This window comes from Zootermopsis nevadensis, unplaced genomic scaffold, assembly GCF_977971745.1.
Source record: "Zootermopsis nevadensis isolate Lab colony 2312 unplaced genomic scaffold, Znev_1.0 Znev_ptg000029l, whole genome shotgun sequence".
NCBI lineage: Eukaryota > Metazoa > Arthropoda > Insecta > Blattodea > Termopsidae > Zootermopsis > Zootermopsis nevadensis.
Window position 1 is genome coordinate 3466525 of NW_028259161.1, and position 15818 is coordinate 3482342.

Sequence of the window (15818 nt, forward strand, 5' to 3'; positions counted from 1 at the left end):
CTTAGATTTCGCGATATTTCTAGTTATTTGATATTATTCTGTTTAGGCAAAATTTATAAACTATTCATAAATTAAATAGTTAATATATTAAAAATATAGCTTCTTTTTGGTCTACTTTGCTCTGTAGAGGATTCTATTTGTTATGTGTAATAATCGAGGTGATGCTGACGTCATATGTTTTCAAAATTAAAATTCCCCTTCAAATTCCAGTGCAGACTTCCAACAGTAAATTTCATAACAAATCGGTTAAGCAGCGTCATATAAGAACACGCACGACATACATGATTCCCCCCCCCCCCATTAGATTTTCATTTCATGCACTTTTTCCAAACATTTCTAAAAATGACGAACCTTTGTTACAAGCACTTTTAATTCAACATCGCCTACAATATTTCGTTTAGACTAAGTGCATAACACGGAAACCGGAGAAGTTGCCGCACACTCACGGCGATCCTTCCAAGCACAGATTTTCTGAAATAACTGACGGCTGTAAAAATATCTAAATCACATTGTGTAACCGAATTCACCTTTCGTTAAACTCTCAAACGTTACGATCCACAAGCCTATCCTTCGTGCAACAATAAAAGAAAAATGTGGTAAAAGTGTGCCATAATCTAAAAGTGTGACAGGTTGGATTTCTTGTCTTTGTTCTTCCTTGAACAGATCTAAAAATTATGGACTGTTTGTGGCCTATTCTGATTCAAAATTCTGAAACAATAAATTCTTTAGACGTCTGTAGGAATCCTTTAGAAAGAGAGTCGGTTTACTCTAGTAGATCAGTTATGGTATGAAATAAATCACGTGCACGCGAGAAGAGTGTAATTAACAATGAGATAGAACCACAAACTCCCAGCTCAAATCAATGCGATAAGAGATCATCGACTGTTTATAACGAAACTGAAGAAGCTACTTCTAAAAGGGTGCTACTGAAGAAAGAAAATGACAATTCCTCTCATAATGACATCTGAGATTTTTGTTTCTTTTGTTCCTGAGGATGCCTGATTTACTTTGCAGATCCTTATTTTGTATGTTTAATGGATTTATACACGACTGTGTTATAAGATCTGACAATTGACTGTTTTTTTTATTTTTACTTCATTTTTAATAAATATCTGTGTTTTATATACATCTGTAATCAGTTCGCATTTAATGTGTATTCCTTTGTTTAAGGTCTTAATCATGTCTTGTATTCCTTATTTATTGTATTTTACCTTGATCTATGACATGTCCAATGTCACTGTATATTGATTTACTGGACAAATGAATGAATATGAAGAAAGAATACAACGTGGTATTCGGCCTTTTCCATTCAATAATTCATTTAAATTATGTATATTTGAATCCCACCAGACACGGCATAGAAGAAAAACTTGTTTCAGGAAGAGATCGAAACTCATCTATGAAAACCTTAAAAAAACATGGTCACTATACTAGTCTGACAGTGTGTTTCAGAGTTACCTTATCGTGAATAAATAATAAATAGCATAAGTTTCTTCGTTATCTAAGGTTATTCTTATGTTACATTAAACTGAAGTTCAGAAAAAAGTTCTGTTATGTTCAAAACGCAGGTATATGCGCTGTGTGTTACACAAGAGATGAAAACATTAATAATAATTAAATATAGGAACGTAATTTTTACGCAGTCTGTCGAATCTGTTCAGAGGTTGTGATGATAAACATAGCGGCATTCCCGTTTCGTGGTAACAGACAGAGTTTTCCTGTCTGCTTTGTATTCTTCACTAAGAGGGCAAGGTGAACACGGCTTCATTCGCATTTGTGCAACAAAACGTGGACGTATGACAATTATTAAAGATTTGGTGCTGACACGTCCACTCAAGCGAAAAGTTCTGTTAACTTAGTGCACATTGAACGAAGTTGAGTAATTTTATGAAAAGCTTGTGATGTGCAAGAAGGAGATGTGTCGTTTAGAAATTACGGTAGCTGCGAGGTTTGTTGGTGTGTTTGGATTGGTGAGTGTAGTGTATATAAAATGTATTTTTGAAACCAAACTATTAAGATTTTATTAAATATTTCTTACTCATGGGATCCACATCAACAGGTAAAATGCAACCTTGGGGTGGCACTGAAAAGTTGCATTTCGACCGCTGTCAACATGTGGATAACATTATTGATGCCGCACTTTTAACGGGCATAAATTTTATTGAGTATATCGAAATAAATGAGTTTTATCCAAATATTGCATAACTTGGTAAATGTACCTTATGGATTCCTGTAACTTCATGATATCAACTACAAACAATTGGAGGGACGGGGGATATTCAGGGGACAACCTTACATCATAATACCTGACCGAGGTCGATCCAAATTGATCAAGTAATTTGGATCTTGTTAAATGCTGATGAATGAACATACATGAACATGTCACAATAAATGTAGAAAATTCTAAAGCACATGTGCAGACTTGTAGACTTCTTACAGTCATTTAACCCTTTGACAGTTATCACTAATAGCAAGGCAGATTATCGATGAATGTGTGTTTCTTACAGGTTATTTCAGTGATTGTAATGTCACAACTTATATCAGAGCTCGCTCATCATGATGGACGTGGCAAAATCATCGCACTGCTGGGAATTAATATTGAAGAATTTGACACTAATGAAGATAATGCTACTGTTATGAAACGCAATGACAGTAAAATTATAATGCTCAATAACTCAGTAATTGAGAACAACAGTACCATTACTAAGGGAATGGCTGAATGTAAGTTTATGAAACGTTTTATGTATGTCACAATGTACATAAGTCAAGGTTGAATATATTCTTTTTTATGGAAATGTTTCATTTGGAACGTTTCAGTCAGACTTCCTTATGAATCTGAGTTAGTGTTCTAAACATATGACATTTTTAAACGCACTTTGTACTTATCTTTCATGACTTAGCTGCGTTACAATTAGAAGGGAACAACTTTTTGGATGCATGCCTCACTTTTTCCTCGAATATCCCATAAAGTTTCAAATTAATGAAAACCATTAAACAAGTGTGCACTTTCCTTAAATCGATGTTCTGAAGCATTAACAAAAACATCCTCTAATTGAACTAGTAGCATTAGTCAGAAATTGTAAAACTTTTCGTTGCTCCTGCAACAATATTCTGAAAATATATTTGTAATATTATTCAGAATGCTAAATTCAAGAAATATAAAATTAAAATTATGTTTAGTTGTAGACAGGATAGATACACTCTCACGGAAAATTTCACTTCCATAATAACAACCACCACCATAACAATAACAGTGACACCAGCCTTATTTCACTTACATAATCAAAATTTAAGAAATGTACACATAGCATAACAATTTTGGCCCCTAAGATATATTATGCCTACATTCATGAATTATCTGTTATAAGTAACATAATTAATTATAGAAGGCTGATTGTTCCACTAAAACATAATCTTTGATCTTTGAAAATGCCACCAGTGACATCAGGAGTTGATCTTTACGTTTGCGTTTCCGACCCCCGTCTGCCTGGGTGATGACATAATGGGGGATTCCCAATTTTTGTTGCATGGGCAGCAGTCTGTCTGGATATTACCCCTGCAAAGTGGTTTCAAAGTCACTTCCACACACTGGAATGCTAGTAGGCTTTCATATAAAGGGCTGTTATTTGTTAGATTTTAACTAAATATTTTCAACAAACATTAGACAGTTCTTCATTATCAAGTTTCATGACAATCTACTGAGCAGTTCTTGAGTTCTTGCAAGAGGAGAGACACATGGGCAGATAGACATGCAGCACTAATAAGCAGGTTTTTGAAACTTGTGAATGCATCAGAAAGAAATGACTGTTCGAGCAGTAAATGTATCAAATTTCTGTGTGTTTCAGCCAATTATTTTCTAGTTATATGCTTCTTATTTGCACTTGCACAAGTGCTGGCCAATGCTCTGCTCATCTGGGGCACCATAGTGGTAAGATAATTGTCTAATTGAAAATGTAAATAAAACTTTTATCATTAAATAATTTCAATTGTTCCCAGTGAGATAGTAATGACAAGCATAAAACTATTGTGGAGATACTATAAATATGAATAGACAATAAAAATATTTCTACATCGGTTTTGATTCTCAGCCAGTAGGATGACTTACCTGACTCAGTTTTTCATGGTTTCGCTGTTCTTTCAGAAAAATGCAGGAGTAGTCCCTTAAAATAGGTCATAACTGCTTCCTTCCTCAACTCATCATTCATAAGTTAATGATAATTTATTTATTAGTAATTCTGGCCTCTATTCTCTTTTGTTTGTTTGTTCATACTAGGGACTTGTTTCTTTTTAAATGCAATTCATACGTGCCTTAATATTTTATAACCAACAGTGAATTTGATAGAAAAAGATTTGTAAGCAACTTCTAGCTTCACTTCAATCAAGTTCTTTTACATCACCTTACAGGAGAAGAGGTGTTACACTGTACCATGGTTCTTATGTGAGACAGGAAGCTTATCGGTGCAAGTCCTGGGCTACGTGTATTATGTCATACATAAGCAGAATGAGCTGGACGCAGGAGTTTTTACTGCAGCCATTGTGAATATGGGTAATAAACAACCTTGACATTATGAGTACACCATTCAGAATAAATAGCCACACACACACACACACACACCACAATAACTTTCAATGTGAGATGTACAAGATCTAACCTGATAAACAATATATATTGTCACTTAAAAATTTGCGGATGTGGTCACTACAGGAGTACTGTAATTGACTTCTGACACTATAAGCTTCACGCATTCCAATATCTTTTCCATGCCTGGGAATATTGCTGGAAATTATTTTCCAAAAATCCTTTTAATGCTATTGTCACGTTGCTTGGAATATCTTTTCAAGGTGGTTTGTAGCTTTAGATACATAACGTGACAAAGACAAATGAGACAAGTACTACGGATGCTATAACAATGATACCTGTTTTAAGCCGAAATTATGCTAGTTGAATAGACAATTAGCATAATTTGTATAACATTCGGAGTAGAAATATGCAATAAATTGCCTACGATCAGGAAGAAAAGAAAAGAAAAATGTATGAGGGATAAAGTGAACTATATCAAGGAGGAAGACTAGGGATTAAAACAGAAGGAAGGAACTTAAACAAAAAATGAAAGAAAGAAATAACGAAGGGAAGGAAGGAAAACAAATTAAGTACAGGAATAGGGGGATAAATTATAAAATAAAAAGAAAGGGAATTAGGGAAGGAAATAGAGCAATAAAAGCAGTGATAGAAATGAAAAGCCGAAATCCACTTCTTAAATATGCTGTCATAAGGAAAAATACACTTCTCTAGGCAAAGATTTAATATTTTTTGACAAATGCATTGCCATAAATGTTCCAACACTAAAAAATAGAGTAACGGTTTAGTTGTTCTGCGGAAGCAAATCTGTAATAAACAATTTCTTTGATATTTTATTTTGACATCAGCGCCCTTTTTTGAATCTCTGGGAAAGTGCATAGTCAACTTACTGTCACTGATGAGAATTTCATAATAAATGTTGAAGTATGTAGTTGTCAATTAAATTACATACAAATTAATTGTGTGAGGTCATTGGTAGCTGAAATATCAAACATCAGAAAGTATATATGAAACAATTTTTTTGTTTTAAAGGGATAAATTTGTATGAATGATCATTGTCTACAATTTTTACTGTTACATAATCACTTTTTGACCTCACTATCTAACTTTAACAGAGTAAAAATTAAATAAAACAATTATAAATTTCAAGTTTTGATCTGGGTTGCAATAACACACAGTCATGTAGGTGGTTACCAATGTTTTGGAGGGGTCTGCTGCCCCAGCATCAGTATAGAAGTCTGTCCACACAGTTTACTTGAAGACCATAATTGAAAATTCCACACCTACAAATGCATGAAATAATGATAAATTTCAAATTGTTTAATGTTCTAGTGGTCACAATCTACTTCTGGTATATTGTGTTCCGAGCTCAGGAGAGATGGAACAGAGAAGGCTTATGTGAAGATATTCCACATGCTGTGGTGATGACCAAATCAACTGAAGTATCCAAATGCATAGACAAGTTATCTGATTCTCCACAGCTACCAATAGTAATTGTAACCAGTGAACCAGCACTCATCATCTAATTTTACGTATAAAAATTCAACAAGATTATTCATTTCGGATTCCGGAACACTTGAAAGCAGTATTGAATGTTGCAGTGAAATGTTTAATATTTTGCTTCATTCCATTAATCCTGTAAAAAGTACTGAATGGACACTATATAATATCCTATTGTATTTATAAAAATGTGTGTTAATATTTTTATATTATAATATAAAAGTATGCTTTATTAAATATATTTACATATTATGTCCCTTACAGAACCATTTACATTATGATTCTTTTCCCGTAACTGATGGTGAAAACTTATTAAATTGCTCAACTTGAAATACATTTTAATAATGAATCTTATGATAAAGTAAAAGACACTAGTACTAGAAAGGTCATGTTTAAGGTAACATCCATAAACTTCCCTGACAGTATCTTTATAAATTCACTATTTCAGACTACTCTATCACGTACCTTTTATAAAACATTGCAAAGCAAAGGGGGAGATTTTAAATTCATATCTTAGGCTTCATAAGATGCACACAGAACCTTACAGAGGCTGAAATTAAATGTCTGTTGAGACCCTGAAAATATACTTTGAGCATCTGAACCATCCCTTGGATGATTTTATTCAAATCGCCTCTCTCTTTCTCGTTAGAATATAGGAAGAAAGAAAATAAACAAATTAAAAAATTAAAATAAAGTAATATAATTTTACGGGCTCCAAAACCGTTGTAGAAATGGTGATTAAAAATATCGATTGGAAATCGAAGCCGAAGTGTGTAAAACATTAAGCACAGTTCAGGGTAATAAGACGTACGCAGTTATGATTGGAGGAATTAATGAACCGACATCAGAAAAAGATGCTCAAATGTATTTCAGGAAAGCAGGTTAAGGAGATATGATCTGAGCTGAACTCATTCAGGATGGCTCCGATTGACAGGGTTTTGAAATGAAGGTCACTGACTTTGGTTTCAATGTCAGAAGGATATTCTTGGACGTAATATAAGCTCAGTTCACATAATTCAATAAGATATAGAGTTGATTTGTATATTCGTTTATATTAATGCATAAATACTCCCGCGTTTCTATTTACTTCTAAGTTTGTATCGTTGACAATATTTTGCCTGTTACTGCACCCTTGGAAAAATAAACTATGTCAAAATACAATGAATTTTCCAATATGTATAAAACGGAGACATGTATCGACAACGGAATGGCCCAATAAGCTACGCTGTCCCATCCCGAATTCGTCACTCTGTAAACACTAAAACAGAACAGATGACTAAAGCAAAAACAGGTAAAAATTTACACCCCTAGAAAAAACAGTCTCCACACTGACGGAAAACAGCTCCAACAGTGTGTATAAAAATGGAATTGCCGTATCATACAGAAAAGTGAACAGTGTCGTAATTTGATTTACTGGCCAATTATTTTATACTGTTTGTTTTCATTTTATTTTATTTTACGAATGATTCAAAGCCTAAGTGATGTTTAAAGATTTTATAAAAATAGACGTTTCAACTGTTAGGAAATTATTTAATACGTGAACGATGCTCTAATTTGGATACAGAATTGTTGTACGCACTGTCACTACTAATAAATGATGTGGCTCCCTCTGGGATTCTTGTAGTATTTACCTGTGGTCATATGGTTGGATAGAACTCGATCCAGAAGACACCATTCGCATTTGTGCAACGGATCTGGCAAGAGTTACACCGCGGTTTCAGTTCTTAAATAAGAGTTTTGGCTGTCTTTTCAAATTGTAAAACTTTCATTGACTTCGTTTGTCAATAGAAAGCTCAATTGTTTCATAGAATACATTTGTTATATAATGGATATAGATTACAGAAAGTTTGCGAAAATTCTCGCTACGCTGGATATGGTGAGTCACAATCTATAGAAGATATTTTAATGTCGAATGGACAATAATAGGTTTTCGAGCATTCATGATTTGACCAGTCATCAGCACACATTTCAAAAAATTGTTATTACTGTTTTGTACACGTTTTGAAGGATCTTCTTTACATGACAAATCGCTATTTCTACCTAAAGGAACGATTTATAAAAGTAGACTTAAAAATTATCAATCATGAAGCAGTTGGTCATGAACTGAAATTCTAAATTTATAAATCAGCCCTTATTTTATAACTTAAGAGAAAAATGCCAAAACTGAGAAAGCAGCATCTGCAACGCATCAAAAATCTGTCACAACCATTTAGCTCCACCATAGGCATGTTTTATCCACAATCAGAGCTACAAGGATTCATCTAGGTCTCCATTAATTTACTAGTTTTATAGCTAGCTGCGAATTCACAATCTTAAAACCTTGCATACCGTTCAGTGTTATCTAAATATATAAAATCACGCATACAAACAAAACTGTTTAAACTGTTTACACTTTGAAAGTGTAAACAGTTTTATATTCACCGCTGTGAAAACCTGAAATCATACATGTAAACAGTTTTGTTTGTATGCATGATTTTATATATTGGGAATTCATAGTTTGTCGGTTAGTACTTGCTTAAAGCTAAACAATATATGGTCATGTCTTTACGTAGTTCAAATCCGAAACTATCCGATATTTATAGAAATTATATGGCAAGTTGTTGACTTTCACGATTTGGTTCATTATGGTCGGCTGGGTCTCGTTAGAGATACATGTACTAGTTTTACGGACTTAAGGCACTGGACATTTCTTCGGCGACGTGTCATTTTCTAATGAAATTATATTGGCAAATTCATTCTTAAGACGCTAACAGTATGCTTTTATGGCACAAGGAATGTCATTACCATGTTCACATGAGTCCAATCCACATCCTCCAAACCTGTTTCCCTAATATCCATTACAATTCTGTTCTCGTTACATACGCGTAGATTAGAGTGGCCTATTTCCTTCAGTCTTTCCGAAATAGAATTTTGTTTGTTTTATCGTAATGTTCGTTTATGAACTGCGTAAACTTTAATTTGTTCAAAAGTTTCATGTAGGACATTTCATCTAGTAGACATAATAAGCTTAGGATATTCTATTTATTTTTTAATTTAATTAAAATGTTAGGCGCATGATACGGGATTTAAAAGGATGAGCGGCGAGGAAAAACCCCAGTTATTTTACCAGGAGAAAAGCCTGGCGTGTATTCGAAAGTCTGAAATTAATAGTGAAGTAGGATATAAACACGTTATGATGGATACATGTCTATTCTAACAGTTTTTTTTTCACATTTATCCTGTGCTAATAGTACTGAAATATTTAGTAAACAGTATTCAAATTTCGTGATATCGCTAACATTAGCAGTAGGTTCCTGCTCCAATATGTCGAAGTGTGCAACTGAAATACATGTACTGATGGACGTAGCACAGTTAATGCATGCAGATACACAGAGAAACACTTTAGATGTTGACTTAAAATTATAATAAAGTGATTAGGCTCACGTATCATTGGTCCATATAAAAAGGACGGAACATGACGGTTGAATGGTTACTACTCCTGCTTGTTGATTGGGAGGTCAAATCTTTGTATGGAAACTTACTGTCCTGACTAATGTTTATGTTCGTTTTCCTCAGTTCCTTCAGGTATATACTGCCATTAAGACTCGAAAACTCGCTCCAATATACCTTCAAATTGTGTCCATTTATTAATCTGCCTATTATTTCTGCTGTATAGTCTGAGCTAATGACAGTGCCCATAATTAGGCCACAAGCAAATTAAAGTGAATATGTTTAATAGGAGACGCATGTTGGCCTAATCTAATGCTGTGTATGCATTTATTGCAGTACCTTTCGGTTGCTGTGTTTATGATATGGGTGTTCCAACCATCAGACGACATACGATTAGGGAAATATGCTATATTTGTTGGAATTGATGTTGACATATTTTATACAAATAATTACAATCATACCGATAAACATGATGTAGAAAACAGCTGTAAGTATATGAAAAGCTTTAGAAATCTCGTCTACTTTATGGAATTTGGTAAATTCATATTGAGGAAAATGTTATAGAAATTGCCATCCCTTCATACTATGTGTCAGATAGTGCAGAGAAAGTAATGACCAAATATGCCTTAATTTTTAATAGTAAGGATGTTCCATTATTCTTAGTGTTCAAAAAATTTATTGTGTGATACCTGGTACCAAGTATTAATAACGAGACTGAAATTAAAGTGTTAAAATAACAATTTTGAGCAAGTCTTACATTTTTATATCTAAAAACTTCCTGTATTCATCATAATCTCTGATATAAATTACGCATTGTAGATAACATGGGGGCTGAATATTTATCCGGAATTTAAAAAAGTTATTTTTCTGGAAGAAAAGTCAACCATTCAAACAGATAATAAGCCTAGGTGCATTCTTTAGAAACTAATATTTTATAAAATAGCATTTTTCTGAAAAGCAACATACTTTGTACAAAAGACATGTAGACGTTTGGGGGCACCAAAGCCAGTAATTTTGTCCACTATTATTCTCATCTCTGCATTTTCTTGTTTGTGATGTTGCTAACCTAACAGACTTCTGGCGTATGTTCCAGCTCGTGAGTTCTTTGTAACTCTAACCTCCATGTTTGCAATATCAGAGGCTGTGTGCTCTGCATTCCTCCTATGGGGGTTCATAAAAGTAAGTCAATTTAAAGTAAAATTTATTACCAGATATTTAAACAAATAATGATTGATATTTTGTGCAGTACATTTAACTTCACATTGCACATGAATTGTGATAATCTGTATACTTTGTACTTTTTTTAATTATTGCATTTCGTAAACTTGTTCAAACTAATTATTACACCTTTCACAACTCTTAAACTGTTGAAATGGAACACGAGATTACTCTCTAAACAATATCTTTATTTCACATGGTTCTAAGCCCTGGTTTAAACATTTTCATTAACATACAAAATTCAATGAGAATATTATACTCTTTTTCTCCTAACTGAGTGATAAGGAGAGTTCTAAGATTAATGATCTTAAAGTTACAGTTAAATGGTGATAAAACGTATTCCCAAATAAATACACACATGCCTGACAGAATGAGCATCACTGGAAATAGAATGGGTCTATTTATATTTCTGTATTGTATAATATTTAGCCTGTAATTTTAATATTTTAATATTTTCCGTCAAATCACAATTTTTAATAAGATAATAAAATATAAAATATTTAAAATATCATTTCACGTTCCGCATCAAATGATCGATTTACACGAGCAACCGCAATTCAGTATTAAACCTCGACCCGACACAGTAATACTTCTAGATGTCTTCTGCTAGACACTTCATGTCTCTATCAACTCATCACCGGTATGTTTTTATTAAATTAATTTACTTTATTTTACTTATACATTCTACTATTTATTTACTTCCATCATTTTGCTTTCTATATTACTCCATATTTATTAATATTTTTCTTTAAATCATTGCTTTACAGACTAATATTGAACATCAGATGAATCACGACATATAAAAAACAAATTACCTTCATTCTAATATATAAGAGTAATCTGATAAGAACATCTTCAATAAACTGCATAACATTGTAAAGGATTGCAATTTGAGTTTTAAATTTACCAATCTAATTTATACCTGACGACGGTTAAATATAACCGAAACATGTCGTAAAAAACGTTCCAATTTGTAAATCGATCATTCGATGCGGAACGTGAAATGATATTTTAAATATTTTATATTTTATTATCTTATTAAAAATTGTGATTTGACGGAAAATATTAAAATATTAACCTAATTCACAATATGACGCAAATATACTACCTTACCTGTAATTTTATCATAACTTTTATTGATAGCATAAGGTATCACATTTATGATGAACTAACATTAGGGGAAAGATGCCTGCGGTATCATTTGTTGTTACTGAAAAATTGAAAATAGATGATTTGGATATCACTGGAATAAAGCCATGGTCTTCAGTGGTTAAAAATACAAGATGGTATCTTAATGGTTACATATATTAAAAAAATCTTGGTGATTAGCTAAATTTAAACACCTGAAAACCACTTACAAATTGAAAAGTCAGATATATTGATTAATTTTTTCTGTGGAACGTTTAACTTAAATCCCATTCCCCTAATAAATAAGAATTGGGATAAGCAATTTGGAGAAACAAGAGATTTCTTGTAGTATGAGCCATGTTCAAATCTGAACCAAACAGATTTGTGGTTTACCAATTAAGCCTTAAGTGTTGAAGCAAATGGTAGGATGCAGAGTAGGAGATATTAGTGTGATTAATTATAAATTGTTCTTTATGTTTGTGCAGAATGTGGTTGGATATACTGACCCATGGATGTCATTCAAGTTTTCCAGTTTTTTGCTGCAGATTGGTTGCTTAACATATTACTTTGTGGTTAATGAAATCTGGAGTCCAAGTATTGTCATACCAACATCTTTAAGCATAGGTAATGTTATATACAACTTTATATTTTAATATTTTTGTGATACTGAATAAAATTTGGCATGCATGCACATATCTGGTAACCTTTGAAACAGTTGGCAATTTTTTAGGAAAGTATAAAGCTCTGTCCTGTGTATGTTCTCAAATTCTTGTATGGTTTTGGATGTCTGTAAAATATTCAATTTTTGTAAATGCTATATTATGTAAAGTAAAAACAATGACATTTATACAAAACATATTCACTTCCTCCCTTGACTAATCATGAACAATTTTATCTAGGCAAGTATATTCAAGATATAAAATCTAGTTTTCACTCAAATTTGTTAAAATTTGTTAGGGGAAATAAAATGTTTAGATTACAATTACAAAAATAAATAAATATAACCTGTCAGAGATTGGACCTCCTGTTTACCTATTAAAACAGACTAAACCAATGTATTCATCAATTCTTAGTCATCACTATGCACTTCATAAACATTTTTCTCCTGTAATATGACATACCAAATTTATAGTCTAAAAAGGGCCTTAGAACTGCAGAAAACAATTTTATAAAAATTTATCACAGATGACATGATGTAAACATATAAAAGGGTATTAGTATACTTAATAAAATGTATGTCATGCATGTAATGATTAAAACAATAATCGTTTGATGAGTATAAGTATTTGGATTTGCAGCCACTAAGTGTATTTTTAAACGAATACATATGTTATTTTAAAGATTATATATACAAAGTATGCATATTTACATCACTGCAATTAATCAATCATTCATTTCCATTCAAAAACCTATATTTTCCTGCGCTTCTAGGAATATGTCATGTAATTGTAATATGTTTCTTCTTCTGTTAGTATATAGCTGCATTGCATTACAAATTGTGGCAAAAGCCGTGTATCAACTGGAGGAGCACAGGTCATCAGATACTGATGAGAAATACAGTTTCTGTGAGACAGTCTGCAGGAGTTTCTATACAAGGATCAGCAGAGCTCAAGAAGAAACCATCAGTGCCCAGAGGGCTGAAGAGGGACCCATCAGTGCCCAGACGGATGAAGAGGGGCCCATCAGTGACCAGAGGGCTGAAGAGGGACCCATCAGTGCCCAGACGGATGAAGAGGGGCCCATCAGTGCCCAGAGGGCTGAAGAGGGACCCATCAGTGCCCAGACAGATGAAGAGGGGCCCATCAGTGCCCAGAGGGATGAAGAGGGACCTGTCAGTGCCCAGAGGGATGAAGAGGGACTCGTCAGTGCCCAGAGGGATGAAGAGGAACCCGTCAGTGCCCAGAGGGATGAAGAGGAGCCCTTCAGTGCTCAGAAGCCTAAAGAGGGATCAGACAGTGCCAATACCACTGATTAGAAAAACACTAGTATGCAGAGTACTGAAGAGGGATTTGAAACTGTTGAAAAGTCTGGATTAAGAGCCATTTTTTCTAGTCAAGATAAAGAAGACTTATACACCTTAGCATGTACATAATTAATATCTTTGTTTCTGTAGTTGCAGCTTTTGGCTCATTTCTTGCAACATACGGAAATGCGTTTTCTCTTTTTCAAAAATATTTGAATTATGCAAAATATATTATAATATTTCCTTTTCTAAGATTTGTTATATAAATGTAAGTATTTCAGCTTTTATTTTGTCATTTTAATCTATTGTAATAAAACTGATGTGAAAGAAAAGTTGTTTGGTACACAATCATTAACAGTGAGAAGTTAACAGCTGGTGTCTGTAATAATCATTGTAATTTTTACATATATAGCCTGAGCAGTGGTAATGCTGCACAAGAAGGAAAAATCAGAATAGTGTTTCAACACATAACAATATAGAATATAAAACAAACAAACTATTAAACACTATAAAAATACACGTGATAGTGTTTAATAGTTTGTTTGTTTGCTTATTTTATATTCTAATACACTACACGGTATGCAAAGTTTTAACATAACAATATAAATAAATGAAAAGTAAATTTACATCAGGAGAAAAAACATACGTGATCGACGATGTTTTAACTACTTGTAAGTCCGGAAGAGGGCGGCCATGATTTTTTACATCACTTTTTCACACAAAGTAAATTTAGAAAAAGTAATGTGCCATAACTATGATACACTTCCTTTGCTCATTATCATTATCGGAACAAAAAATAGTTAGCAATCAGAATTATTGATCACTCATTAACAATAACCACGACATAGTTTGTGATAACAAAAACCAGTCTAAAACACGTGGTACCAGGCAAGGGTGTTGACCATAAGCCTGATGTGGTGACTGCAGTTCCGATAGGATATCTGTAGTCTGTTTTAATTAAAACCACATTGTTTTGAAATTTGGTTCTACATCCATCTTCAAGTGACTGGTGTGAGGGAACCCCCATGTTTGTCCCCCTGGTCAAGCTAGTCTCAACCTTGGACCATCCTAGAAGCTAATGTACTCATAAAACACTTTACCCTTTCTTGTTTTATGCCCCACCTGATGGGGTATAAGGCATAAAAAATATGTTTATAGAAATAAATAGACTGGAAAAGGCTAAGACATTTATAGCAGGGGTTCTGTATACCTGCCTGTATATTGTGGGAAGCCCACATAGAATTTTGTAATATTGTGTCTTCTGTAAATGAAAATAATTACTGTCTAAATTAAGAGGCCCCACTTAATATTAAGTGAATAATAATAAATAAATACATTTTTTAAAGTAAAATGTGAAACAATTTGTGACTACGTTAGAAATTTTTAATAAATTGCCACGAAACTTCAATAAATTGTCTTCATTTACAACCTAGTAGCTGTACGTCAATGCGAATGTGGCCCACGATCTTAAGCGGTTGTGAACTCCTGTCCCACAATGATGGAAAATAAGAAATAGAACATGCCACAGTTTTTACAATTAGTATCTACATAAATTACCTAAATCATGACAACAAGGTTTGATTTCTTATAGCCTACTGACAGAAAATAAGAATTGAAAAACGTAGTTATTTCAAATGCAATTCATTACCTAATTCATGGGAAGTGTATTTACTTCTGTTCTCTGAAAATAAATTTAACATTAGGAGTGATGCTTAATAGCTAGAGTCTCATATTCTCCCACCATTTTCTTAGAAGGCCTGAAGAAAATTATGAAAAATCTCAATCAGGATAGCCCGTCTGCAGCACAGATTTTAACTCGGGATCTCCCGTTTACAAACTAGGTGTGCCAGGACGTTTGATTATAGGATAATGTGAAAAATCAGTATCGCGAGTGTATGTTTTAGTTCAGAAAAGCAACCTACGAACCACACATTTTACCAGTCAGATACTCTTGAATTACGCAACTTCAAAAATGAATTGGTGAATATCCTTATTTTTGTT

At 33.2% G+C, this 15818-nt stretch overlaps 2 protein-coding genes across 2 annotated transcripts; both read left to right on the plus strand.

The window, feature by feature from the left end:
* Window positions 1-1686: 1686 nt before the first annotated feature.
* On the plus strand, window positions 1687-6316 carry LOC110835804 (uncharacterized). Its single transcript, XM_022076393.2, has 5 exons — window positions 1687-1970; window positions 2508-2721; window positions 3846-3928; window positions 4405-4546; window positions 5912-6316. Exons 1-5 carry the CDS (start codon window positions 1902-1904, stop codon window positions 6103-6105), a joined length of 702 nt encoding a protein of 233 aa, XP_021932085.1. The 5' UTR covers window positions 1687-1901; the 3' UTR covers window positions 6106-6316.
* A 1422-nt stretch (window positions 6317-7738) lies between these two features.
* LOC110835805 (uncharacterized) lies at window positions 7739-14193 on the plus strand. Its single transcript, XM_022076394.2, has 5 exons — window positions 7739-7955; window positions 9845-9995; window positions 10602-10687; window positions 12340-12478; window positions 13327-14193. The coding sequence occupies exons 1-5, from the start codon at window positions 7905-7907 to the stop codon at window positions 13827-13829; spliced, it is 930 nt and encodes a 309-aa protein (XP_021932086.2). The 5' UTR covers window positions 7739-7904; the 3' UTR covers window positions 13830-14193.
* Window positions 14194-15818: the final 1625 nt, after the last annotated feature.

What these genes read in the sequence shown, in the direction of transcription:
- LOC110835804 (XM_022076393.2), top strand. Translation starts at nt 1,902, where the DNA reads ATGTGCAAGAAGGAGATGTGTCGTTTAGAAATTACGGTAGCTGCGAGG. An exon ending in TCATCTGGGGCACCATAGTG is followed by an intron (nt 3,929 to 4,404) that starts GTAAGATAATTG and finishes ATCACCTTACAG; the next exon opens with GAGAAGAGGTGTTACACTGT. An exon ending in TGCAGCCATTGTGAATATGG is followed by an intron (nt 4,547 to 5,911) that starts GTAATAAACAAC and finishes TTAATGTTCTAG; the next exon opens with TGGTCACAATCTACTTCTGG.
- LOC110835805 (XM_022076394.2), top strand. Translation starts at nt 7,905, where the DNA reads ATGGATATAGATTACAGAAAGTTTGCGAAAATTCTCGCTACGCTGGAT. An exon ending in TTCTCGCTACGCTGGATATG is followed by an intron (nt 7,956 to 9,844) that starts GTGAGTCACAAT and finishes CATTTATTGCAG; the next exon opens with TACCTTTCGGTTGCTGTGTT. An exon ending in TCCTATGGGGGTTCATAAAA is followed by an intron (nt 10,688 to 12,339) that starts GTAAGTCAATTT and finishes ATGTTTGTGCAG; the next exon opens with AATGTGGTTGGATATACTGA.